The 27,199-nt window shown below is 44.1% G+C and overlaps 1 protein-coding gene and 1 pseudogene across 1 annotated transcript; both read right to left on the bottom strand.

The window, feature by feature from the left end:
• Positions 1-467: 467 nt before the first annotated feature.
• si:ch73-204p21.2 (uncharacterized) lies at positions 468-17,897 on the bottom strand. The gene is made up of 7 exons (XM_055865203.1): positions 17,738-17,897; positions 15,524-15,665; positions 3,257-3,323; positions 2,920-2,989; positions 2,693-2,806; positions 2,300-2,389; positions 468-2,179 (listed from the first exon to the last, which is right to left on the bottom strand). The coding sequence occupies exons 2-7, from the start codon at positions 15,655-15,657 to the stop codon at positions 1,410-1,412; spliced, it is 1,245 nt and encodes a 414-aa protein (XP_055721178.1). The 5' UTR covers positions 15,658-15,665; positions 17,738-17,897; the 3' UTR covers positions 468-1,409.
• Positions 17,898-24,210: 6,313 nt separating this feature from the next.
• Positions 24,211-24,805, bottom strand: LOC129813376 (membrane progestin receptor beta-like; annotated as a pseudogene).
• Between the last annotated feature and the right edge of the window lie 2,394 nt (positions 24,806-27,199).

Here is a 27,199-nt window from a genome sequence, read left to right on the forward strand (position 1 = left end):
TATGGAATGTTTGCACACAAGTAAAATTCAATGGCTGATCCATCCTTGGACCTGGATGGAATTATATGAGCCTTCCTTAACCCACAGGAAGTCCCACCCAGTTAACTACTTCAAAATGGTGAAATTCCTCAATGCCCATGATAAAACAAGTTTTTGGCCACTGGAGTCCTCTGTCATTCTCTATGCGCAAATTCTAATTGATTTAAAGCCAAAATTAGTATGACATTCTTGCACTTAAAGCATACTACATTTTCTAAATGACACATACTATAAATAAAAATTGCATACCCAAAAAGCCTTCTATTTAAGTATGGGTATTCAGACACACCCATAATGTTGTCCATTTAATTTGTTGATATACATGAATTATTTATTAAGAATGCACCACTATTGTCATTAAAGTATAATGTTTGTAATTCTAGAGAGGGAACGAGTCGTAAGTGGACCAAGTTGAATGAATCTCAAAGAAACCAGTAACTCAATGCTTTATTACTGTGTAATTGCCACTTCACCCTGTAATGTGTTAGTAAATACAAACATAAAGCCTACTCTGGAACATGTTAGGTGACCCAGTTCTACTCTGGGCTTAGGGTCCTTCCTTATGGAATATGTAGCATAGCATTGTACGGAGTTTAATGCAAAGCTAATGAAAGGACTGGAAATGGTGTATAAGAAGGATAGGACAGTGAGATGGATACCTGTCTCATGAGATCGTATAAGATGTGGACTGGGTACAACCCTTATCTTCATCATCTGAGACATGTTACATCTAGAAATGGCACAGTTGAGTCTATATAAATATAATTTATGATGTAACACACATTTGAAGTCTTATGAGATATTCTACGATGATCATCCCTCCATCTCTCCACTTCTCTCGTAATGGAGGTGAAAATCCCTCCGGTTCCTCATCCTCCGATGGAAGCACAGGGGGTGGCGTGGTACTTTTACTAGGCTTCCTTCTCACTCTAGCGTACATTGGATTCCACCCCCTGTCATAGAAACCCTCTACCAATGAGAGAGGGCTTGTAAGGTCAAGCCCTTCTGGCTCTGTGACTGTGGTTGTTATTGGCTCATCGTCAGGCAGTGTGGTTGCGCTTAATTTATGGACCAGTTATGGTTTCATACCCAGGGGTTATCAGATCCCCTGGCTCTGTGACTGGGGTTGTGATAGGGTCATCGTCAGGCAGTGTGGTTGCACTCGAATCCTGGACCAGTTAAGCTATAGTCTCATAGCCTGTGCTTGCCAGGTCCGCTGGCTCGGTGACTGTGGTTGTGTCATCGTCAGAATGTGTGGTGGATTTATTGACCAGTTCAGCTATGGTTTGAGAGCTTGGGGTTGCCAGGTCCACTTCCACAGAGTGTTCATCAGGATTGGGCTCCCCAATGATCTCATAGGTATGCTGGGGTCAGACACACAGGGAAAGCCCCTGGTTCTGGTCCTCACCATCCACATGAACCTCTACTTCAAGCTGAGGGTTAAAGCTGGAACTGAACTCCGCAGGGGCCTCCAGGAGGTCAATGTCATTCATGATGGGGAATTCCACAGGTGCAAGGCTGTCCACGATGGGGACGTCTATGATGGGAGCATCCAGCTCCAGGGTGTCAAGAATATTTACCATGGGGGTATCTGGAGTGTCAAAGTCATTGATGACAGGGATGTCCACAGGTTCAAGGCTGTTTACAATGAGGGCATCCAGCACCAGTGTGTCAAGACTGTTGATGACTGGGGCATCCAGGTTCTCTAAGCCAACTGGAGCATTCGGGATATCAAGGTCATTAATGACAGTGGCATCCGCATTTTCAACAGGTTCAAGGCTGCTCACGATGGGTGCATCCACAATTGGGGCTTGCAGAGGTTCAAGGCTATTCACAATGGTGACATCCATGATGGGGAGATCCACGATGGGGGCTTCCACAGGTTCAAAACTGCTCACGATGTGGACATTCACATTGGGGACTTCCACGGGTTCAAGAATGCTCACGATGGGGACAACCAGAGGTTCAAGGATGGGGACAGCAACAGGTTCGAAGCTGCTCACGATGGTGGCATCTAGGGTGTCCTCTGAATAGACAGGTGGGGATAAAGATTCAAGGGGGGTGTCGACTTCCACCATGGCAATGGGGGCTGGGATAAAGTGGAGCTCAGGTGTGAAGTTCAGGACATCACTCAGGTCACCTACAAGGTGAGAGAAGTAGTAAATAATTGAGATGTTTCACTTGACCTTAAGCTTGGCCAAAGAGAGATTGAGCCCCATTAGTTTGAGGAAATGCACATGGGTGATTTGAGATAGCCTACCAATGTCGACGGTTGTGCGAGGCGAAGGAGATATAATCGTCATGGCCATGTGGGTTCTGTTGGCAATCTGAAAGGCACTTGGAGAATCACCTGCAGGGCATCAAAACACACCTGTTAAACTCACCCACTACACTTGTGCTGTGTCCCAATAATATATAACTTTTTCTAAAAATGTTCACTTGTTCTACTTCCCATGAATCTAATAGCATTGGATTGGTGGAGGCAAGGAAGTTTATATCAATATTCCTTGTGCCAGTTATTTCCTTTCAAGTCAGTGAAGGGAAGTGAACATGTTGGGAGGTAGGAGAGATTGGGATGCAACCAGACACATGGAAGAAATACAGAGGGAGAGAAACTTAGAGAGAGTGAAACAGAGATTGGTGAAGGTAGCACCTTGATCAGGTGCCTGCCTGTGGCTCCTCCAGGGTTTCAACCAGGTGACATCCTGCTCAGCAGGAGGCTGCTCTGGGACACCAATGACACTGTCCTCAGGTCTGGGACTGAAATCTAACCAAGGAGGAGATGAAAACCAAACACACACCATAAAACAACCTCTTCTCCTCTCTGCTTGTTGTAATTAGATAACACCTGAAAAAAAGTGGAACAGTTGGGTTTCCCACCACTCTCATCTTTTCTGATGTCATTGATCATTGAGTTCTCCCTGGCGGCCAAGGCATCCTCTAGCTTCACCTGTCAATCAAATATCATCATCAGCAAATGACATCACAGCTATACTGGTTTCAGAATAACCCATCTCTCACCACTGGTCTCTAGACAAAGTACTCACAAAAGGATTCCATCCATTGCATCCCTCCCTTCCCCCCTTCTACTCATTCCTTGCTTCCTCCGTATCTCCCTACCTCCAATCTAACCGACTTCTGAGCGCCTACCCCCACCCCAAGTGTAACCCTGGACAGGACATAGCGGTCATCATTGTTGTTGCCTGTCCCATCTCACCACTCTGACCAGCTGTGACTGGGTTCTGTCCACTTCCTCACCACCATCCCGCAGCGTATAGGAATGCCTGTGGAACACAAACTAGAGAATCAGAACTTGTACAAGAAATATCTACCAATGCTTACAGTATGCTTAGCCAGCAGCATGCCACCCTGCATCCCAGTGCTGGCCTGCCTCTGAAGGTAGGCAGGGTCGGTCCCTGGATGGGGGACCAGATGCTGCTGGAAGTGGTGTTGGAGGACCAGTAGGAGGCACTATCCCCTCTAGTCTAAGAAGATCCCAATGGCCCAGGGTAGTGAAGGGGACATTGCACATTCATCTTTCGGATGGGACGTTAAACGTGTGTCCTAACTCTGTGGTCATTAAAATTCTCATGGCCCGTGTCGCACGAGTAGGGCTGTTAACCTCGGTGTTCTGGCAAAATTCCCACACTGATCGCATTTCCATAATAGCCACCTAATAATCCTACTCATTACTAATTGGCATATATCACTCCTCACCTCTCCACCATACTAACTGATGTGTGGTGAGCGTTCTGCTTCTACTAAGCGACACACACAGTGCATCTGGAAAGTATTTAGACCCCTTGACTTTTTACACATTTTATTACATTACAGCCTTATTCTAAAAGAGATTTAAAAAATATAAAATCCTCAGCACACACACACCATAATGACAAAGCAAAAACAGGTTAAGAATTTTTTGCCAATGTATAAAAAATAAAATATATATCACAGTTACATAAGTATTCAGACCCTTTACTCAGAACTTTGTTGAAGCACCTTTGGCAGTGATTACAGCCTCAAGTCTTCTTAGGTATGACGCTATAAGCTTGGCACACCTGCATTTGGGGAGTTTCTCCCATTCTTCTCCGCAGATCCTCTCAAGCTCTGTCAGGATGGATGGGGAGCATCGCTGCGCAGCCATTGTCAGGTCTCTCCAGAGATGTTTGATCGGGTCAAGTCCAGGATCTGGCTGGGCCACTCAGACATTCATAGACTTGTCCTGAAGCCACTCCTGCATTGTCTTGGCTGTGTGCTTAGGGTAATTGTCCTGTTGGAAGGCAAACCTTTGCCCTAGTCTGAGGTTGAGCGCTCTGGAGCAGGTTTTCATCCCAGATCTCTCTGTACTTTACTCCGTTCATTTTTCCCCCTCGACCCTGACTAGTCTCCCAGTCCCTGAACAACTTCCCCACAGCATGATGCTGCCCAACATGCTTCACTGTAAGGATGTGCCAGGTTTCCACCAGACGTGAAACTTGGCCTTCAGGCCAAAGTGTTCAATCTTGTTTTCATCAGACCAGATCATCTTGTTTCTCATGGTCTGGGAGTCTTAATGTAATTTTGGCAAACTCCAAAATGGGCTGTTGCGTGCCTTTTACTGAGGAGTGGCTTCCATCTCACTACTCTACCATAAATGCATGACTGGTGGAGTGCTGCAGAGATGGTTGTCCTTCTGGAAGGTTCTCCCATCTCCACAGAGGAACTCTAGAGCTGTGTCAGAGTGACCATCAAGTTTCTGTTCACCTCCCTGACCAAGGCCCTTCTCCCCCGATTGCTCGGTTTGGCCGTACAGCCAGCTCTAGGAAGAGTCTTGGTGGTTCCAAACTTCTTATATTAAGAATGGAGGCCACTGTGTTTTTGGGGACCTTCAATGCTCCAGATATTTTTTGATACCCTTCCCCAGATCTGTGCCTCGACATAATCCTGTCTCGGAGCTCTACAGACAATTCCTTCGACCTTATGGCTTGGTTTTTGCTCTGACATGCACTGTCAACTGTGCGACCTTCAGCAGACAGGTGTGAGCCTTTCCAAATCATGTCCAATCAGTTTAAATGTACCACAGGTGGACTCCAATCAAGTTGTAGAAACATCTCAAGCATGATCAATGGAAACAGGATGCAATGGAGCTCATTTTCACATCTCATAGCAAAGGGTCTGAATACTTATTTACAGAAGTTTTTTATTTTTTATAAATTTGCAAAAATTCTTAAATCCTGTTTTCGGTTTGTCATTATGGGGTAATGTATGTAAATTGATGAAGAACATTTATTTAATACATTTTAGAATAAGACTGAATCTTAACAAAATATAGATAAAGTCAAGGGGTCTGAATACTTTCCGAATGCATACATTTTTGCAGCTGGTACCGGGGGACCTTCAGACGAGTTTTTGGAAGCCTGTGGGCATCCTAGAGCAAAGCAACTGACATATACCTTTCCACAGATGGGGTCATGTTAATGTAACCGATTTGAAATGGCTAGCTAGGTAGCGGTGGTGCACGCTAGCAGCGTTTCAGTCGGTGACGTCACTTGCTCTGAGACTTGAAGTAGTGGTTCCCCTTGCTCTGCAAGATCCGCGGCCTTTGTGGAGCGATGGGTAACGATGCTTTTTGGGCGACTGTTGTTGATGTGTGCAGAGGGTCCATGGTTCGCGCCCGGGGCGGGGCGAGGGGACGCCGTAAAGTTATACTGTTAAATTGGTGCCGTGTAGCCAAAACTGTTCAGATGCTACAGAAAGTTGGCAGATCGGCTGTACCGACTTCAGACAAGTCCCAAGACGCATGTGGGGGTTGTAGAGCTAAACAGAGCAAGATTGTGTTCATGAGAGTCTCATCGGTCCATAGATGGGTCATAATTAGTAGGCCAAATCGGACGCGACAGACAATTGTGAGAAGACTGCTTTTTGGGATGTCTCATGGTCTGACAAACACACTCTAGCTCTGTCACCTTTCACCACAGATGCGGAAGCGCGACAGGCGCATGCAGTGGACTGAAATGTATCCAATGCAAAAAAAAACATCTCTAGCTTAAAACGGACAGATTTTTATTATATGCTAATTAGATTTCCATAAGGGCATCGACCTTAGGGGGTTGAAGAGCAACTTCCCCTAAAAAACAACTTCATTTAGAAAACAGCCTTTGGTATCAGTATTTACACTGACTACAAAGTGTAAATAAGATAATTTTGCTCATAAAGTCAATCTAGTGCAAATCAGAGTTGTGAGACTTCACAAAATAAATGAAGGTTGGGTATGTTTCAACCTGACAACGTCTGGCACAAGTAACCATCAATACAGAGTGCTGCTGCACACGACCCAATCGTAATGGCTGTGGTAAATTTGTGTAGACTTTGGATATCCCTATGGGGTCATTTCGGGATAGTCAGTAAATTACACATGGGACAATATGTTAAAATCCCAATAGCTCAAAATTACTTAAAAACATCAAACAAACTAAATTGTATTAATTCATATACCAATATTGACAGGATTTAATGAAAAAACTAAAAGGTGTGCAACGTGAACAGTGTGTAATTTATTGACAGTCCCTAACTAGCCCCTAGAAACCCACAAACCATACCCCAAAGGATTTTTTTTTTTTTTAACTAGGCAAGTCAGTTAAGAACAAATTCTTATTTACAATGACAGCCTACTGGGGAACAGTGGTTTAACTGCCTTGTTCAAGGGCAGAACGACATATTTTTACGTTGTCAGCTCAGGGATTTGATCCAGCAACCTTTCAGTTACTGGCCCAATGCTCTAACCACTATTGTAGGCTACAGTACCTGCCACCCCGAAACAAACTCCTTTTTGAATTCAGTCATGGCCGCTATAATTTGTTAATGAACCAAATCTAAACGACACCAAATCAGGAAGTGCAATTGCCTTTTAAAAAAGGTCCAATGCAGTCGTTCTTAATATCAAATCATTTCTGGGTAACAACTAAGTACCTTACAGTGATTGTTTTCAATTCAAATGCAAAAGAAATGAAAAACAAAAATAGCTTCTTAGCAAAGAGTAATTTCTCAAGCAAGAATTTAGTCAGGAATGTCTGGGAATGGTGTGAGTGGGGAGGGGAAAACTGAAAACTAGCTGTATTGGCAGAGAGGATTCGATCTCTTTCTTATTGCTCTACTAACTCATTTACCACCTGGCGATGTCACTAGGCACACCAAAACAGGCTGAAATTCAGGTGGTCTTACACTAAATGCTCTTACACTAAATAGGAATTATCCTAATTTTCACAGTACTATTCCAACCTCAGTGTTGAAACGTATAGAAAAACACAGGAAAATTACCTTGAAGACTCCATAATGCTCAACAACTGTGGGAAGCATTGGAGTCAACATGGGCCAGCATCCCTGTGTAACACTTGACACCTTGTAGAGTCCATGCCCCAACGAATTGAGGCTGTTCTCAAAAGGGGGTGCAACTCAATATTAGGAAGGTGTTCCTAATTTTTTGTTCACTCAGTGTATTGTTGAACATGTACTCTACAGCAGTGGTTTAACTTTGAGTCAATATTACTTTTGCATTTAAAAAGCAAGTCTAACTTTGATAACAAAATAGATCCGTTGGTGTAGCACTTGCAAGGCACAGCTGAGCATACATTTTAATAATTCGCTTTATGTTACGGGACTGATGGTACACTGATGAACCAAAAATATGTGGTCACCTGCCCGTCGAACATCTCATTCCAAAATCATGGGCATTCATATAAGGTTGGTCCCTCCTTTGCTGCTATAACAGCCTCCAGTCTTCTGGGAAGGCTTTCATCTAAAATGTTGGAACATTGGAAACAAGTCCCCGCAGCATTCATCCACAAGAGCATTAGTGAGGTCGGGCACGGATGTTTGGCGATTAGGCCCGGCTCGCAGTCGGAATTCCAATTCGTCCCAAAGGTGTTCGATGGGGTTGAGGTCAGGCCAGTCAAGTTCTTCCACACTAGACTCGACAATCCATTTCTGTATGGACCTCACTTTGTGCATGGGGGCCTAGCCTGAACCATGATTTGCCCATTGGACTGCCAGATGGTGAAGCAAGATTCAGCACTCCAGAAAACGCGTTTCCACTGCTCCAGAGTCCAATGGCGGCGAGCTTTACACCACCCATCCAACACTTGGCATTGCGCATAGTGAATCCAAGATGGCGTAGCAGTCAGATGTCCTTTGTCCTCGTCCTGTCCCGTGTATATATATTTTATATATTTTTCTTCCCATTTCTTTTATATATATTTTTTTCTTCTTAAAAACTCAACTTCAAAACACTCTCCTGCAACCCACCTCACCAAATGTGGTGCGGATCTGTTTTTTTTTCTCAAAGGTATTATTCACCTCGTATCCGAAATCAACAACAGAAGCTAGCCGAAAGTTAGCCAGCTCACAAGCTAACGTTAGTAGTTCAGCTAACCAGAGCTAGCGCTCATCAGCTATCCTTTAGCTCGGAAAACTATTGCCAGTTTTGTACAACGCGACTCAGACCAGAGCATACCAGACCTATTTTCTCTCCATATCCCCGGATTTTTACCGCAAGCTCTGGACATTTACACCTGGATCTTGCAGCTAACCAGCTGCTATCCGAGTGACTATTGGCTAACATCAATTCCGGAGCAAACAACAATTATCCCGGAGCTAGCCAGCTGAAGAGTTCCATCAGCCACTCCTGGGCTACAATCACCTATCCGGACCCGTTTACTGCCGATGCGGAGCCCCACCGGGCCTTCACGACTGGGATACCGACGTTATCTGCCCGAGGGAGTTATTCAACTGGCCCCTCCATCGCGACGTAACCTGAACGCCCATATGCTAACTGCGGCACGCTAATCGTTAGCTGTCTTGAGCATATCGGCTGCTATCTGAACAGACAACCTCTCTTTCGCCATCGCCATCCGGCTTGGATTCTCTGTCGACACGACCACGTCTGGTCTGCAGACGAATAGCCCATCCGCTGTGCCCTCAACCGGCCTCCGTCTGAGCAGACCCCCTCCGTCTGAGCAGACCTCCCCCCCGGGCTACTAACTTTAAACGCCGCGGGCTAGTTTAGTGGAGGCCTCACTGCCCCATCTACGGCTGCCCCCTGGACACTATGATCACTTGGCTACATAGCTGATGCCTGCTTGACTGTCCATTAATTCACGGTACTCCATTCCGTTTATTTGTGTTTTATCTGTCGGCTCTGTGCTTTAACTCAGGATCTGTGTGTAGTTAATCCGACCCTCTCTGCCTAGCCGTCGCCATTTTTACCTACTGTTGCTGTGTTAGCTGACTAGCTGCTGTTATATCACCTGTTGTTTTGGCTAGCTCTGACTAGCTGCTGTTATATCACCTGTTGTTTTAGCTAGCTCTCCCAATCAAGACCTGCAATCACTTTACGCCTTACTGCATGTCTCCCTCAAATATCAATATGCCTTGCATACAGTTGTTCAGGCTAGTTATCATTGTTTTGGTTTGCAATGGACCCCGTAGTTCCACTCTCCGTACCTCTGATACCTCCTTTGTCCCACCCCCCACACATGCGGTGACCTCACCCATTGAGACCAGCATGTCCAGAGATACAACCTCTCTTATCATCACCCAGTGCCTGGGCTTGCCTCCGCTGTACCCGTGCCCCACCATACCCTGGTCTGCACATTATGCCCAGAATCTATTCTACCACGCCCATAAATCTGCTCCTTTTATTCCTTGTCCCCAACGCTCTAGGCGACCAGACCTCATCCTGCTACTCCTCTGTTCCTCGGGTGATGTGGAGGTAAACCCAGGCCCTGCATGTCCCCAGTCACCCTCATTTGTTGACTTCTGTGATCGAAAAAGCCTTGGCCTCATGCATGTCAACATCAGAAGCCTCCTCCCTAAGTTTGCCTTACTCACCGCTTTAGCACACTCTGCCAACCCTGATGTCCTCGCCGTGTCCGAATCCTGGCTTAGGAAGGCCACCAAAAATTCTCAGATTTCCATACCCAACTATAACACTTTCCGTCAAGATAGAACTGCCAAAGGGGGAGGAGTCGCAATCTACTGCAGAGATAGCCTGCAAAGTTCTGTCATACTTTCCAGGTCTATGCCCAAACAGTTCGAACTTCTAATTTTAAAAATTAATCTCTCCAGAAATAAGTCTCTCACTGTTGCTGCCTGCTACCGACCCCCCTCAGCTCCCAGCTGTGCCCTGGACACCATCTGTGAATTGATCGCTCCCCATCTAGCTTCAGAGTTTGTTCTGTTAGGTGACCTAAACTGGGATATGCTTAACACCCCGGCAGTCCTACAATCTAGGCTTGATGCCCTCAATCTCACACAAATCATCAAGGAACCCACCAGGTACAACCCGAAATCCGTAAACATGGGCACCCTAATAGACATTATCCTGACCAACTTGCCCTCCAAATACACCTCTGCTGTCTTCAATCAAGATCTCAGCGATCACTGCCTCATTGCCTGTATCCGCCACGGGTACGCGGCCAAACGACCACCCCTCATCACTGTCAAACGCTCCCTAAAACACTTCTGCGAGCAGGCCTTTCTAATCGACCTGGCCCGGGTACCCTGGAAGGATATTGACCTCATCCCGTCAGTTGAGGATGCCTGGTCATTCTTTAAAAGTTACTTCCTCACCATATTAGACAAGCATGCTCCGTTCAAAAAATGCAGAACCAAGAACAGATATAGCCCTTGGTTCACTCCAGACCTGACTGCCCTCGACCAGCACAAAAACATCCTGTGGCGAACTGCAATAGCATCGAAGAGCCCCCGCAATATGCAACTGTTCAGGGAAGTCAGGAACCAATACACGCAGTCAGTCAGGAAAGCAAAGGCCAGCTTTTTCAAGCAGAAATTTGCATCCTGTAGCTCTAACTCCAAAAAGTTCTGGGATACTGTAAAGTCCATGGAAAACAAGAGCACCTCCTCCCAGCTGCCCACTTCACTGAGGCTAGGTAACACGGTCACCACTGATAAGTCCATGATAATCGAAAACTTCAACAAACATTTCTCAATGGCTGGCCATGCCTTCCTCCTGGCGACTCCAACCTTGGCCAACAGCCCCTACCCCCCCGCTGCTACTCGCCCAAGCCTCCCCAGCTTCTCCTTTACCCATATCCAGACAGCAGATGTTCTGAAAGAGCTGGAAAACCTGGACCCATACAAATCAGCTGGGCTTGACAATCTGGACCCCCTATTTCTGAAACTGTCCGCCGCCATTGTCGCACCCCCTATTACCAACCTGTTCAACCTCTCCTTCGTGTCATCTGAGATCCCCAAGGATTGGAAAGCTGCCGTGGTCATCCCCCTCTTCAAAGGGGGAGACACCCTGGACCCAAACTGTTACAGACCTATATCCATCCTGCCCTGCCTATCTAAGGTCTTCGAAAGCCAAGTCAACAAACAGATCACTGACCATCTCGAATCCCACCGTACCTTCTCCGCTGTGCAATCCGGTTTCCGAGCCGGTCACGGGTGCACCTCAGCCACGCTCAAGGTACTAAACGATGTCATAACCGCCATCGATAAAAGACATTACTGTGCAGCCGTCTTCATCGACCTGGCCAAGGCTTTCGACTCTGTCAATCACCATATTCTTATCGGCAGACTCAGTAGCCTCGGTTTTTCTAATGACTGCCTTGCCTGGTTCACCAACTACTTTGCAGACAGAGTTCAGTGTGTCAAATCGGAGGGCATGTTGTCCGGTCCTCTGGCAGTCTCTATGAGGGTACCACAGGTTTCAATTCTCGGGCCGACTCTTTTCTCTGTATACATCAATGATGTTGCTCTTGCTGCGGGCGATTCCCTGATCCACCTCTATGCAGACGACACCATTCTGTACACTTCCGGCCCTTCCTTGGACACTGTGCTATCTAACCTCCAAACGAGCTTCAATGCCATACAACACTCCTTCCGTGGCCTCCAACTGCTCTTAAACGCTAGTAAAACCAAATGCATGCTTTTCAACCGTTCGCTGCCTGCACCCGCACGCCCGACTAGCATCACCACCCTGGACGGTTCCGACCTAGAATATGTGGACATCTATAAGTACCTAGGTGTCTGGCTAGACTGCAAACTCTCCTTCCAGACTCATATCAAACATCTCCAATCCAAAATCAAATCTAGAGTCGGCTTTCTATTCCGCAACAAAGCCTCCTTCACTCACGCCGCCAAACTTACCCTAGTAAAACTGACTATCCTACCGATCCTCGACTTCGGCGATGTCATCTACAAAATAGCTTCCAATACTCTACTCAGCAAACTGGATGCAGTTTATCACAGTGCCATCCGTTTTGTTACTAAAGCACCTTATACGACCCACCACTGCGACCTGTATGCCCTAGTCGGCTGGCCCTCGCTACATGTTCGTCGTCAGACCCACTGGCTCCAGGTCATCTACAAGGCTATGCTAGGTAAAGTGCCACCTTATCTCAGTTCACTGGTCACGATGGCTACACCCACCCGTAGCACGCGCTCCAGCAGGTGTATCTCACTGATCATCCCTAAAGCCAAAACCTCATTTGGACGCCTTTCCTTCCAGTTCTCTGCTGCCTGCGACTGGAACGAATTGCAAAAATCTCTGAAGTTGGAGACTTTTATCTCCCTCAACAACTTTAAAAATCTGCTATCCGAGCAGCTAACCGATCGCTGCAGCTGTACATAGTCCATCTGTAAACTACCCACCCAATTTACCTACCTCACCCCCCATACTGCTTTTATTTATTTACTTTTCTGCTCTTTTGCACACCAGTATCTCTTCTTGCACATGATCATCTGATGATTTATCACTCCAATGTTAAATCGAGTAATTACAATTTAGCAGATTATTGCCTACCTCATGCCTTTTGCACACATTGTATATAGATTCTCTTTTTTCTACCATGTTATTGACTTGTTTATTGTTTACTCCATGTGTAACTCTGTGTTGTTGTCTGTTCACACTGCTATGCTTTATCTTGGCCAGGTCGCAGTTGCAAATGAGAACTTGTTCTCAACTAGCCTACCTGGTTAAATAAAGGTGAAATAAAAATAAAAATAAAAAATAAATAGTGATCTTGTGTGCAGCTGCTCGTCCATAGAAACCCATTTCATGAAGCTCCTGATGAACAGTTCTTGAGCTGACGATGCTTCCAGAGGCAGTTTGGAACTCAGTAGTGAGTTTTGCAAGCGAAGACAGACGATTTTTACAGGCTACACGCTTCAGCACTCGACGGTCCCATTCTGTGAGCTTGTGAGACCCACTTCGCAGCTGTTGCTCCTCGACATTTCCACTTCACAATAACAGCACTTACAGTTGATTGGGGCATCTCTAGCAGGGTAGCAATTTGACAAAATGATTTGTTGGAAAGGTGGCATCCTAAGACAGTGCCACGTTGAAAGTCACTGAGCTCTTCAGCAAGGCCAATCTACTACCAATGCTTTCCTATGGAGATTGCGATATATTTTTTTTTAAATCCCAAGTTCCCGAGGGTCTTGAACTCACTGAAGTTGGAAGTCTGAGATTTCTGAGTTCCCAGTTGTTTTGAACACAGCATTAGTCTCAGCAGAGAGAGGGCGAGGGCAGCAGAAGATCTGCCTCTCACGGTCCCACTCTCTCCTTCCTTTCCTCCAGCAAGGCTGACCAGAAAGAGGGGACAGTCTTCCACCTGATAGCGAATCTCCTGTCGCACCGCAACTGCCTCAGGAACAAATTCATGTTGTTCCTATGACCAGATAGAGTGAAATATTCCTCCATATTAAAATACAGGACTAGCTGCTGCTAATAATAATAAAACCACAGGCCTATCGGCTACTAATTCCTTGCAGTTGCAGCGCAAGCAGACGTAGAAAGAAGCTTGTTTTATGTTTTGTAGTAGTGTTGAATAAAAACAGTGTTGACATTGCTGAATAAAACTTAGACATGAACTCACTCATAAAAACCGCAGCTATTTGCTGTATAATTTGACAGTCTCTCTCTAGTCATAAAATCTATCATAGGCTAGTATCGAACTTTGCTGTGGCCGGGGTCATGGAGCTATAGGTAGGCACGGTGATAACTAAAAGTAGCAGAGATCACCCTCTGGAACTTTGATATGTAAAGTATATTATGTTCAACAATATATTGAAAAATTATCCAAATCAATTTATATTTTCAATATTCATGATTACATTTTTTATATTCATAAATGCATGTAAGATATGTGTTTTTGAAATCAAAATAATACTCATGTTACAGAGCAAGCGGTAAAGCTTCGTGTGACACCAACTTTTGCTTTGTAGCACCTACAGATTAAACATTGTGGAGTTTTAAAGGAAGCCTGGGTTAGGCCAAAATGTCATAAATATGCCGACTTTGATTAATTATTTCTCAATTATGCTTCCAGATACAAATGTCAAATACATGTCAACAATCCTGCCACCAAAGGACCCTTTTATGGATACAATTTAGTGAAAATCATGGTCTTTTTTGTTGTTGTTATAGTTTCGTGAGGAATGACCCATTAGTCTGATTGTAACACAGGGAAGGTGAAGTGTGAACTCTTGCACGGACACTATCAAATCATTGGAGACATGCATGGAATGCAGTGTTTGAAGGTATGTGTATTCTCTCTCAAAAAGAGAGAAATTGATTTTTTCCTTCAGACAATGAGTGATCTACTGGTGGCATCAACATATACGCATTACATTATGTGAAATGTGTTGTCTCATAATGTATCGCCAGAGGGATACCAGAGGAATTCCTGGAGTGTGTGTGTGCGAGCATATTAGTGCATGCATTAGAGAGATATAGGTTTATGATTATCTAGAAGACAAAACCACTCAATATGGCATTCAAAGACTTAATGTCCCTATCAGCTGTAGAGCATCAGGAGGCTGCTGAGGGGAAGACGGCTCGTAGTAACGGCTGGAACGGTGCAAATGGAATGGCATCAAACATGAACAAAAATGTGTTTGATACCATTCCCTAGATTCCACTCATTACCACAAGCCCATCCTCCCCAGTTCACCCCTGGAGAGGATGCGTACTCCTGCGGCATAGAGTATGTCATGATACTTCTGCGGCGTAGAGTATGTCATGATACTTCTGCGGCGTAGAGTATGTCATGATACTCCTGCGGCATAGAGTATGTCATGATACTTCTGCGGCGTAGAGTATGTCATGATACTCCTGCGGCGTAGAGTATCATGACATTGATCAAGCATACATTGATAATGATTCATAAGTACCCAGTGAGCATTCCTACATATACATTACTTTTCTAGTCATGGTTTACATGTAAAACCACTCTCGCCATAGCCACAGTGGGTAGGAGAAAGTGTTCTGTTATTTTAGCCTGAGTCTATCATGTAGTGTAGGGAGGGGTGAACTGGTTTTAGCCTGGAGCACTGAACTCCATGCATGTTTCATTCATACATTAACCTACAATTCATACCTGTAATCCTGCCATGTATGGTCATATACTCAGGCATCAAATGCTCTCTCTTATGCAACAAAATATGTTCCTTCAGAAATGCAAAATAGTTGATCACTGACCTTCTACAGTTAGTGCAGAGGGCGAGGATGATGGAGAGGAGGAGGAAGAGCAGAGAGAACACGACGAAATCTGAAGAGAATGACCCCAACCCTGGAGCTGCCCATGGCCCCATGATCTCTCTCACCTGCACCATGGCAACTGCTGTTTTAGGGAGACACGTTAGTGAGCGAGGTGGAGAGAAAGTGGGTAGGTGAATACATGCTTTCTTGGGCTTGGTTGAAATACAAGCGTTTCATCTACTGAAATAAGTGCTTCGTTTGTTTAGTTTGATGTCAATATGTACTTATGGTTACATGATTAAAGAAAAGTTGGCAAAATAGAGCAGAGTACACAACTGTACACAGAGGATCTAGCTACACCCTACCCATGTACAGTTTGCACATAATATTATTAAAGTCATGTTTAGAGTTCTTTGTATATTCACAATGTTGACTAAATTCTCATTGGGTGATTCCTTACGAAGCTATAGGACAAAAATACCATGTTGAGGATTTTCACAAAATGTAATCCAAGAATGGTCATTTGGATGAAGGATTGTTGACATATCTAAAAGTATAATTAAGAAATAATAAAAGTTGTCATATTTCTGACATCGGGCCTTACCCAGGCTTCCTTTAAAACTCCATAATGTTTCACCTGTAGCTGCTACAAAGCAAAAATTGGTGTCATGTGAAGATTTACCTCTTGCTCTAAAATGAGTAGTATTTTGATTTCAATTAAAATTTCCTTATAGTAAGTTATGAATATTGAAAAATATAAACATAATATATAAAAACAAAATGTTGGCTTATTTTCAATAAATTTTTGAATATACTCTACAGACATTTCAAATTTCCAGATACAAATGACAAATATTTTCCCAAAGGAAAAAGTAACAGAGTGAAAGACTTTTTTTGCCCTAGTTTAGTAAGGAATCACCCTATTTCATGCAAAACCCACCTCTGTCTGCACCCATATCTACTTAAGAAGGTGCTGGCTGCTTGCTTATGCACTTGAGGGTGAGAGGCCTGCTTAGCCCCTTACAGTAGATGGTAAGACAGCAAAAACATTGCCACTATTTTAAACAAAATAGTGAGGGATTTATATTGCTGGCAGTAAATCAGCACCAATATTTAAATAAATAAATAAATATATATATATATATTTAAATAAATAAATAAATATATATTTAAATAAATAAATATATATATATATATATATATATATATATATATATATATATATATATATATTATTATTATTTTTTTTAAATGGGCATAAAAGAATAAACGTGCACATGAACAAAAAAAGGACAGGATAGACAGATTCACTGTATAAACAAGAGGGCACTGAAGATTGCTGGAATACAATCCAACAAATAAGCCTGTAATTATGAGAGCAGAGACAACAAAACAGTCCTGTCACACCCTATTACCTCCGGACCTCATCAAATACATCACTTACTGATGATTAAGTAAGAGTAGCTGACTTTTCCAATGCCTTACTGATGATTAAGTAAGAGTAGCTGACTTTTCCAATCCCTTACTGATGATTAAGTAAGAGTAGCTGACTTTTCCAATCCCTTACTGATGATTAAGTAAGAGTAGCTGACTTTTCCAATCCCTTACTGATGATTAAGTAAGAGTAGCTGACTTTTCCAATCCCTTACTGATGATTAAGTAAGAGTAGCTGACTTTTCCAATCCCTTACTGATGATTAAGTAAGAGTAGCTGACTTTTCCAATCCCTTACTGATGATTAAGTAAGAGTAGCTGACTTTTCCAATCCCTTACTGATGATTAAGTAAGAGTAGCTGACTTTTCCAATCCCTTACTGATGATTAAGTAAGAGTAGCTGACTTTTCCAATCCCTTACTGATGATTAAGTAAGAGTAGCTGACTTTTCCAATCCCTTACTGATGATTAAGTAAGAGTAGCTGACTTTTCCAATCCCTTACTGATGATTAAGTAAGAGTAGCTGACTTTTCCAATCCCTTACTGATGATTAAGCAAGAGTAGCTGACTTTTCCAATCCCTTACTGCACTTGCTCAATCAGTGAATGTGATACCAGCAAAAACAATGTCTGTAGGTAAATGCAGTGTTATCAACAAGTGTGCAAATCCTTCTAATCAAAGTAAAACAAATTGAAATGGTGATAAACACATGTTCATTATATGCATGGCTTCTACAGATAGCTTGTAACAAAGTTACAGTATTTCATACAAAGTAATTTACCTTGTGATTCAAAGGGACAACGTCTTGACTGTTACAATCCAATCAAACGCATAACCCAAGGCCATCTGTCAACATCCCGTGTCCAATAGCAGAAAGAAAAATACTCAGTTATTAACATTCAGATCAAATAAACATCTGACAACTGATATCATTAAGATTGTTTATATTCTATTCTACCATTCCAAGTGTGACCTAATGTCAGTTCCATTCTGTGTTCTCTGAAACACTTTCACCTGGTGGGAGGGGTCTCACTGCCTCTGCCAATCAAAGACCCATTGATTTGAGCCAATCAAAATGGGATGCTGTTCATTGAAACACATTTTTATAGGATGATACAAAAGCCGGTGCTCATAAAAATGAGGGCGCTCGTTTGACTCCTCGCTCTGTACCTGGGGTGTATTAACTAGGAACCAAACAGAACCAAAGGGAACAAAATGGGGGAAGGACCTACATACATTTGTAAAATAGAACGTTTTTGTTGTAAAACCCAACTGTTTTCAACAGTTTGGACTAATGATTACACCCCTGATGGGAACAATCCAAACAATCACAAAATCCAAACAACATACAGTGTATTGCAGATAAATCTTTAAATAATATTGAAATGCAACATTTTTATGAGCAAATACTGTAATCCTTGCACGAAGGAGCAGGTTGTTTCGACCACACCAGAAAACTCCCACTTCAAAGATCAGTGTTAATGAACAGGTATTCCCTGACACCTAAAGCTTTGACTGTAGCCTACGGCAATCTTACAATTCACAATGTGACCGCGCCACTTGAACAGCCTTGAACACACAGGACAGAAGGCAAATACTGAACAATACTGGCATTTGTACGTGTTAAAGGGACATGACTAACTTTCACTGTACAGACTGAATGCTGTAATCCTGAAACACACCATCTTTCTCTCTATTTCTTTCATTCATCTCTTTCAAGAGGCTCTTGTTTTGTTGTGTGTCTTGTGTTCTGGGAATTGTGATCAAGCAGTTGTTGATGTTCTCGTACAAGACCGACAGAGTATCTCTTGCTGTGCATGTATTTGGGACAGATAAAGGGTTACTGTACAATGATATCAAACTGACTATTTAACTATATAACTATTTTATCAGTGCACAGCAGCCACCAACTGACGTTTAACCTTTGATCACTGGTGGTGCGTAGTGTGTTGTGACCTCAGCTGTGTGTGCCACTGAGATGATAGAGGGAGAGAAAGGAGATGAAAAATACCAGTTGATATTGTGTATGACACGACAGTTTGAGGAGATTTAAAATGCGAAAAAGCATATACAGTGTTCATGGAGTATATACAGTATTTACACAAAGTTCCACAAGCACACACACACACACATAAAAAAAACTAACATACAGGTGAAGAGAAATTATTACTCACAGATTAAAAATCTTTTGCAGGGTCAGAACGCTTGACCTCTGACCTTGTCACAGACGGTCAACAGAGAGCGACACCTCCTCACCCAAATGTGCCATGTCAATGTCAAACGGCAGAAGCTTTTTTTTTCTTTAACGAGTACGACGAGCCCGACATGAACAACATACTGCTTTCCCGGGAACAGGCTCACATCCCCGTAATTTGTATGAAGAGACGACGGAGGAAAAGAGGACGGAGGTCGGGCTGCCTTCTGAGAATTCCTAGGCGATTTACATTCTTCTAGCTAACGTGCAATCATTGGAAAATAAAATCGACGACTTACGAGGAGGATTAAACTACCAACGGGACATTAAAACTGTAATATCTTATGCTTCACGGAGTAGTGGCTGAACGACGACATTATCAACATACTGGTTATATGCTGTATCGGCAGGATAGAACAGCGGTGTCTGGTAAGACAAGGGGTGGCGGACTATGCATATATGTAAACAACAGCTGGTGCACGATATCTAAGGAAGTCTCAAGGTTTTGCTCGCCTGAGGTAGAGTATCTTATGATAAGCTGTAGACCACACTATCTACCTAGAGAGTTTTCATCTGTATTTTTCGCAGCTGTCTACATACCACCACAGACCAATGCTGGCACTAAGAACCCACTCAATGAGCTGTATTCCGAATTAAGCAAACAGGAAAACGCTCTACCAGACGTGGCGCTCCTAGTGGCCAGGGACTTTAATGCAGGGAAACTTAAATCTGTTTTACCAAATTTCAGCATACTAAATGTGCAACCAGAGCAGAAAAATACTCTAGACCACCTTTAGTCCGCACATAGAGACACGTACAAAGCTCTCCCTCGCCATCCATTTTGCAAATCTGTCCATAATTCTATCCCCCCGATTCCTGTGTACAAGCCCAATTAAAGCAGGAAGCACCAGTGACTCGGTCAATAAAAAAGTGGTCAGATGAAGTAGATGCTAAGCTACTGACTGGAATATGTTCCGGGATTCTTCCTATGGCATTGAGGAGTACGCCACATCAGTAAATGGCTTCATCAATAAGTGCATCGATGACGTCGTCCCCACAGTGACCGAACGTACATACCCCAACCAGAAGCCATGGATTACAGGCAACATCCGCACTGAGCTAAAGGTTAGCTGCTGCTTTCAAGAAGCGGGACTCTAACCCGGAAGCTTCTAAGAAATCCCGCTATGCCCTGTGATGAACCATCAAACAGGCAAAGTCCCAATACAGGACTAAGATTGAATTGTACTACACCGGCTCCGACGCTCGTCGGATGTGTCAGGGCTTGCAAACCATTACAGACTACAAAAGGGAAGCACAGCCGAGAGCTGCCCAGTGACACGAGCCTACCAGATGAGCTAAAATACTTCTATGCTCGCTTCGAGGCAAGTAACACTGACACATGCATGAGAGCAACAGCTGTTCCGGACAACTGTGTGATCACGGTCTCCACAGCCGATGTGAGTAAGACCTTTAAACAGGACAACATTCACAAGGCCGCAGGGCGGAGGTCAGAGATCTGGCAATGTGGTGCCAGGAAAACAACCTCTCCCTCAACGTGATCAAGTCAAAGGAGATGATTGTGGACTATAGGAAAAGGAGAACCGAGCACGCCCCCATTCTCATCGACGGGGCTGTAGTGGAGCAGGTTGAGAGCTTCAAGGTCCTTGGTGTCCACATCACCAACAAACTAATATGGTCCAATCACACCAAGACAGTCGTGAAGAGGGCATTACAAAGCCTATTCCCTCTCAGGAGATTTGGCATGGATCCTCAGATCCTCAAAAGGGTCTACAGTTGCACCATCGAGAGCATCCTGACTGGTTGCATCACTGCCTGGTATGGCAACTGCTTGGCCTACGACCGCAAGGCACTACAGAGGGTTGTGCGTACGGCCCAGTACATCACTGGGGTCAATCTTCCCGCTATCCAGGACCTCTATACCAGGTGGTGTCAGAGGAAAGCCCTAAAAAGTGTCAAAGACTCCAGCCACCCTAGTCATAGACTGTTCTCTCTGCTACGGCACGGCAAGCGGTACCGGAGCGCCAAGTCTAGGTCCAAGGGGCTTCTAAACAGCTTCTATCCCCAAGCCATAAGACTCCTGAACATCTAATCAAATGGCTTCCCAGACTATTTGCACCCCCCCCCCCCCTTTTACACCGCTGCTACTATTTATTGTTATCACCTATGTATAGTCACTTTAATAACTCTACCTACATGTACATATTACCTCAATTACCTTGACTAACCGGTGCCCCCGTGTAACGGATGTGAAATGGCTAGCTAGTTAGCGGGTGCGCGCTAGTTGCATTTCAATCAGTTACGTCACTTGCTCTGAGACATTAAGTAGGGTTGCCCCTTGCTCTGCAAGGGCCGCGGCTTTTGTGGAGCGATGGGTAACGCTGCTTCGTGGGTGACTGTTGTCGATGTGTGCAGAGGGTCCCTGGTTCGCGCCCGTGTCGGGGCGAGGGGACGGTTTAAAGTTATACTGTTACACCCGCACATTGACTCTGTAACGGTACCCCCTGAATAGTCTCACTATTTTTATTTTACTCCTGCTCTTTAACTACTTGTTACTTTTATTACTTATTCTTATATGTATTTTTTTAAACGGTGTTGTTGGTTAGGGGCTTGTAAGTAAACTTTTCACTGTACGGTCTACACCTTTTGTATTCGGCGCATGTGACTAATAAAATCTGATTTTATTTATATATGGTACACTACAGCCACCACTTCTGTAACGGCTGTTCTCCTCCTCTTCGTCCGAAGAGGAGGAGTAGAGATCAGACCAACATGCAGCGGGTTTAGAAAACATAATGAATTTATTAAACGACGAAGACGAACACGAAACAACACTTGGAATAATTACAAAATATCAAAACGAACGAAGACAGACCTGAACTAGAGAACTTACAAATAACACGAAGAACGTACGAACAGGTATAGACTACAAACCAAAACGCTACAGTCTTGTGTGGTACAAACATACATACAGACACGGAAGACAACCACCCACAAACAAACAGTGTGAACACCCTACCTTTATATGGTTCCCAATCAGAGGAAACAACAAACACCTGTCTCTGATTGAGAACCATATAAGCCTAATTACCAATGGCCTAAACATAGAAACACAAAACATAGAATGCCCACCCCAACTCACGAGCTGACCAACTAAACACATACAAAAATAACAGACAACAGGTCAGGAACGTGACAACTTCTCTCCCTCTTTGTCTGTCTCTGTCTCTGTTCGCTTCTCACTGATATCTGATTCCATGTGTCGTTCAGCAGCAAGTAACTTTTGAACTTTACTTCCTCATTCCCAACTTTCATTCTCACTCAATGTGACACACTTGTCATATTCTGGCATGCTTTATCCCTTTCTCTCACCCTTATCACCTTCCTGATAAGAATTAACATGTCTGCCTTTAGCTTTCAGAATCACAACTATCACAGCTCAACTTTATTACGTTAAGTTTATGTATATTTTATATGTTAAGACCTGCACAGATATTTTAATTTTATGAAACACTTTACGTTCAACCCTTACATTAGTGTGTTTTTATTACTGGATAAGTCTTACTCTTAAACAGTGCAACGAGTTCATTAAGTATTGTTGCACTGTGCTTACAGCAGTGAAAAGTAAGTACATCTTAAAAAGCAGTAAAAGCCCAGTGCCATTATGTAAGAGGTGAATACAGTGTGCAGGTTGGCATTTATTGTCATGAATCTTGACCTGGAGGCAGCTCCACAAAGTCATGAAATCTGATTTTAAACCTAGCCTCAATCTTAACTCTAACCACACTGCTAATCCTAATGCCTAACCCTAAATTAAGACCAAGAAGCTTTCATGAATTTTTACAATATAGACAGTTCTGACTTTGCAGCTGACCCATCTAGTGTCAGTGTACCATTATGTGAGAGGTTAATACAGTGACTGTGTGTTTGAGGCAAAGGTAGAATGTTGTAGAGGAGAAACATAGTAAATCAATCAAATGTATTTTATAAAGCCCTTTTTACATCAACAGTTGTCACAAAGTGCTGTACAGATACCCACCCTAAAACCACCGCATTGCACAGTGGCTAAATACAAACTCCCTAGACAGGCAGGAACATAGGAATAAACCGAGGGTTAGCCAGTCCTCTTCTGGCTGTGCCCAGTGTAGTCACAGAATCATTGTTCTTGGTGAAAAAGTATTTATATTTGCTTCACACCGCTCCCTGCAGTAGATAGTAATGACAGTAGACACAGCCTCCCTGTGGTCAGAGGTGCACACTACAAATTAAACAACCTTTTCAACCACCTCAACATTTTCTAACATGCTGACCACACCGCTCACATTGCAAAATAAATGTACACATACATGTTATTCAATCATTGCACCCACACTGCTCGCGCACGTCATTGAGTGTCTGCATAGCCAGGTGCTAAAATAGATCTTGCTTCTATTCGTGACGCTTGACTCACCGCAAGTCCTGCCTCTCCCATCTCCCCATTGGTTTTTAGGAGCATATACCCATGTGGGTGATTGAAAGATGAACTGAGGTCCACACTCCAGTCCAGTTGGTGGTGGTAATGCACTGTAAAGTTGGTTGACAACAGCCACATAAAGTCCCAAGAAAAATAAAAAGTCTGAAGGAGGAGAGATTACTAGAAACTAACTCAGTTTACCCTTTTATCTGTGGATTAATTGTTGGAGTAGAGGACCTTGTGCATTTCAGGTAAAATAACAACCCAATGTTTATATCCCAGGACAAATTAGCTAGCCACAGCAAGCTCGCTAGATAATTTGCCATAAATGTTTCATGCTTTTCGACCTGTCCCCAAATTAATATAGTTGGTTCAGAGTTCGTTTTGATATTTCAGCCTTCGTGTCCTGATCGCGTCTGGTGTGGGTGGATAAAATCAACATGCGATGGCACGGTGTGGTCAGCATGTAAGCCTATGATCATCAATAGCTTAAAGTTAAGATATCAAGTCATCGTAAGAAGGCCTACCAATGTATTACAATTCCCAAATGTCGGTATCCTTCCTCTTTTACCCTTTCTTCCTCTGCTCTCTACCTCCTTCCACCCTCTCTTCCCTCCCGCCTCTCCGTGTCCTCCTTCCTCAGCCTCCACTTCACCCGTCTCCTCCTGACCACAGCTGTCAGCGCACTACAGAAACACCTGTACAGGAAATTACATGGCTGCCATCAGGAGGCGGCCCTCCACGTGCTCACTCATCAGGGACACCCGTCGGGAAAAGAAATCCTCAAGCACAGCTTCCTGTTGGGTCAGCGTGCAGAGGGAGAGGAGGAAATGGAAGCGCTGGTGTCCGTGGCCGATGACGCCCTGGGAAGGAACACTCAGAAATGGAGAGGAAAAGCAGAATGCTGCCAAGAGGAACAGCAACACCTGTGTGTGATATCAGTGTCAACAAATGCACTCTACAGGCAGAATCCTCTCGTTAACCTCAATTTTCTCTGTCTCTCTCCCTCATTCCCCTCCCTCTCTCTCTCACCTGAATTGCGTGTGGGGTCATAGCAGAGTCGTCTCCCCAGGTCCTGCTGGTCAGGGGACTGAAGTCTGCATGTACGCCAGACCGGTTTTCATAACCTGGAATAGCTTGCAGCGGAGCGGGTACGGTCGGCGGTAACAGAGTTTGGCAAAGCAGCAGCAGCATGGACAGGGCCGCCAGGACCCCAAGGGGTGCACGTTTTGGACCCCAAGGGGTGCACGTTTTGTTTTTTGGCCTAGCACTACACAGCTGATTCAAATAATCAACTAATCATTAAGCTTTGATCATTTGAATCAGCTGTGTAGTGTTACGGCAAAAACCAAAACATGCCTTGGAGTCCCGATGACCGAGTTTGGGAAATGCTGTGACATACTGAGTTAGGTAGCGTTTTTTGAGGTGTTGCTTTGCCAAAAACATTGTTAACACAATAAGAGTTGTACATGATCTCTACATTTTATCCTCTGGCATACAATGCTCCTTTTTCATAACAAGCACGGGTAACCCCGCAACCGGCTCAAAACAACATCAACAACATCAACATGCTGTCACGCCCTGGCCTTAGTATTCTTTGTTTTCTTTATTATTTTAGTTAGGTCAGGGTGTGACATGGGGAATGTTTATGTTTTGTTGGTTTTGGGTGTTTATATGGTAAAGGGGTTATGGGGTGTAGTATATGGGTTTGTGTTGAGTGTAGATGTCTAGCGTTGTCTATGTATGTTTAGTTGTCTAGGAGAGTCTATGGTTACCTGAATGAGTTCCCAATTAGAGACAGCTGATTTCGGTTGTCTCTGATTGGGAGCCTTATTTAGGGTAGCCATAGGCTCTCATTGGTTGTGGGTAATTGTCTATGTAGAACGTTTGTAGCCTGTATGTATGTGCACAACGTTTGTAGCTTCACGGTCGTTTTGTTGTTTTGTTCGTTTTGTTAAAGTGTTTCGTGTTTATTTTTGTCATCTTTTAAAATAAAAGAAGATGGCTTATTTTCCAACTGCTGCGTTTTGGTCCGTCAATCCCCCACACGATCGTGACACATGCTACTGATTAATCAGGTTACATCTTCTCAACAGTGACATCACAAAGACAGACAAGAAAGTCAACTTTGTGAATATTGTAGAATATGCTAACATTTAGCAGTAAACATACTTTTAGATGTCCTGAATAAACATATAAACGCAACATGCAACAATTTCAGGGATTTTGCTGAGTTACAGTTCATATAAGGAAATCAGTCAATTGAAATAAATTCATTAGACGTTAATCTATGGATTTCACATGACTGGGGCGCATCCAAGGGTGGACCTGGGAGGGCATAGGCCACCCACTGGGGAGCCTGGCCCAGCAAATCAGAATGATTTTTTCCCCACAAAACGGGTTTATTACAGACAGAAAAAGTCCTCAGTTTCATCAACTGTACAGTTGGCTGGTCTCAGAAAATCTTGCAGTTGAAGAAGCCGAATGTGGAGGTCCTGGGCTGGCATGGTTACACAAGGTCTGCGGTTGTGAGGCCGGTTGCTGACAAATTCTCAAAAATGACGTTGGAGGAGGCTTATGGTAGAGAAATTAACATTCAATTCTCTGGCAACAGCTCTGATGGACATTCCTGCAGTCAGCATGCATATTGCATGCTCCCTCAATACTTGAGACATCTGTGGCATTGTGTTGTGTGACAAAACTGTACATTTTTGAAGGGCCTTTTATTGCCCCTAGCACAAGGTGCACCTGTGTAATGATCATGCTATTTAATCAGCTTCTTGATATGCCACACCTGTCAGGTGGATGGATTATCTTGGCAAAGGAGAAATGCTCACTAACAGGGATGTAAACAAATTTGTTCACACAATTTAAGAGAAATAAACTTTTTGTGCATATGGAACATTTCTGGGGTCTTTATACCTGTGTTCTGTTTGTCTGTTTGTGTGGCAGTGGCCATTTTGCTGGAGCAATTCCGCGGGTTGTCTGGGAGGCAGCCTACCATGGTGGTAACCCCGCAGCCCCTCAGTAACTCAGCTGTTAGCAGCGCCGTCTCATCGATCACTCCACCTTCTCTGGAGCCACGCTTACCTCCCCCGGAACATTTCAATGGAGAGCCGAGAACCTGTCGGGCGTTTCTAGCTCAGTGTGCCCTCATCTTCGAGCCCTCCTCCTTCCCCTTGGATCTCTCCAAGATAGCCTACCTCATCACACATCCGGATGGCTCTCTCCTGGGCTACTGTGGTGAACAACTGCCGGTCATATGCGGTAGCCTGGAGTGGTTTGTGGGAGAGATGAAGAAGGTTTTTGATGCACCGTTCTCCGGGAGAGAAGTTGCCCTGAAGCTAATCCAGCTTCGGCAGGACTCCCGCAGTGTGGCAGACTATGCAGTGGATTTCCGCACGTTGGCAGCGGAGAGTGCTTGGAACCAGGACCGCTGTTTGATATGGTCCTGCACGGCGTCTCGGAGGAGGTCAAGGACGAGCTTGCTGCTCGGGAGTTACCTACGGATCTCGAATCCCTCATCGCTTTGAACATCCGAATCGATTGGCGATTACGGGAATGACAGAGGAGAGGAA

This window comes from Salvelinus fontinalis, chromosome 16 (assembly GCF_029448725.1).
Source record: "Salvelinus fontinalis isolate EN_2023a chromosome 16, ASM2944872v1, whole genome shotgun sequence".
In the NCBI taxonomy this organism is placed as follows: Eukaryota; Metazoa; Chordata; class Actinopteri; order Salmoniformes; family Salmonidae; genus Salvelinus; species Salvelinus fontinalis.

Excerpts from the sequence above, each read along its gene's own strand:
- si:ch73-204p21.2 (XM_055865203.1), bottom strand. The coding sequence starts at position 15,657 with ATGGTGCAGGTGAGAGAGATCATGGGGCCATGGGCAGCTCCAGGGTTG. Across the intron at positions 2,990-3,256 it reads AGTCACAGCTGGTCAGAGTG|GTGAAGCTAGAGGATGCCTT; the intron begins GTGAGATGGGAC and ends TTTGATTGACAG. Across the intron at positions 2,390-2,692 it reads CAGGCAGGCACCTGATCAAG|GTGATTCTCCAAGTGCCTTT; the intron begins GTGCTACCTTCA and ends GATGCCCTGCAG.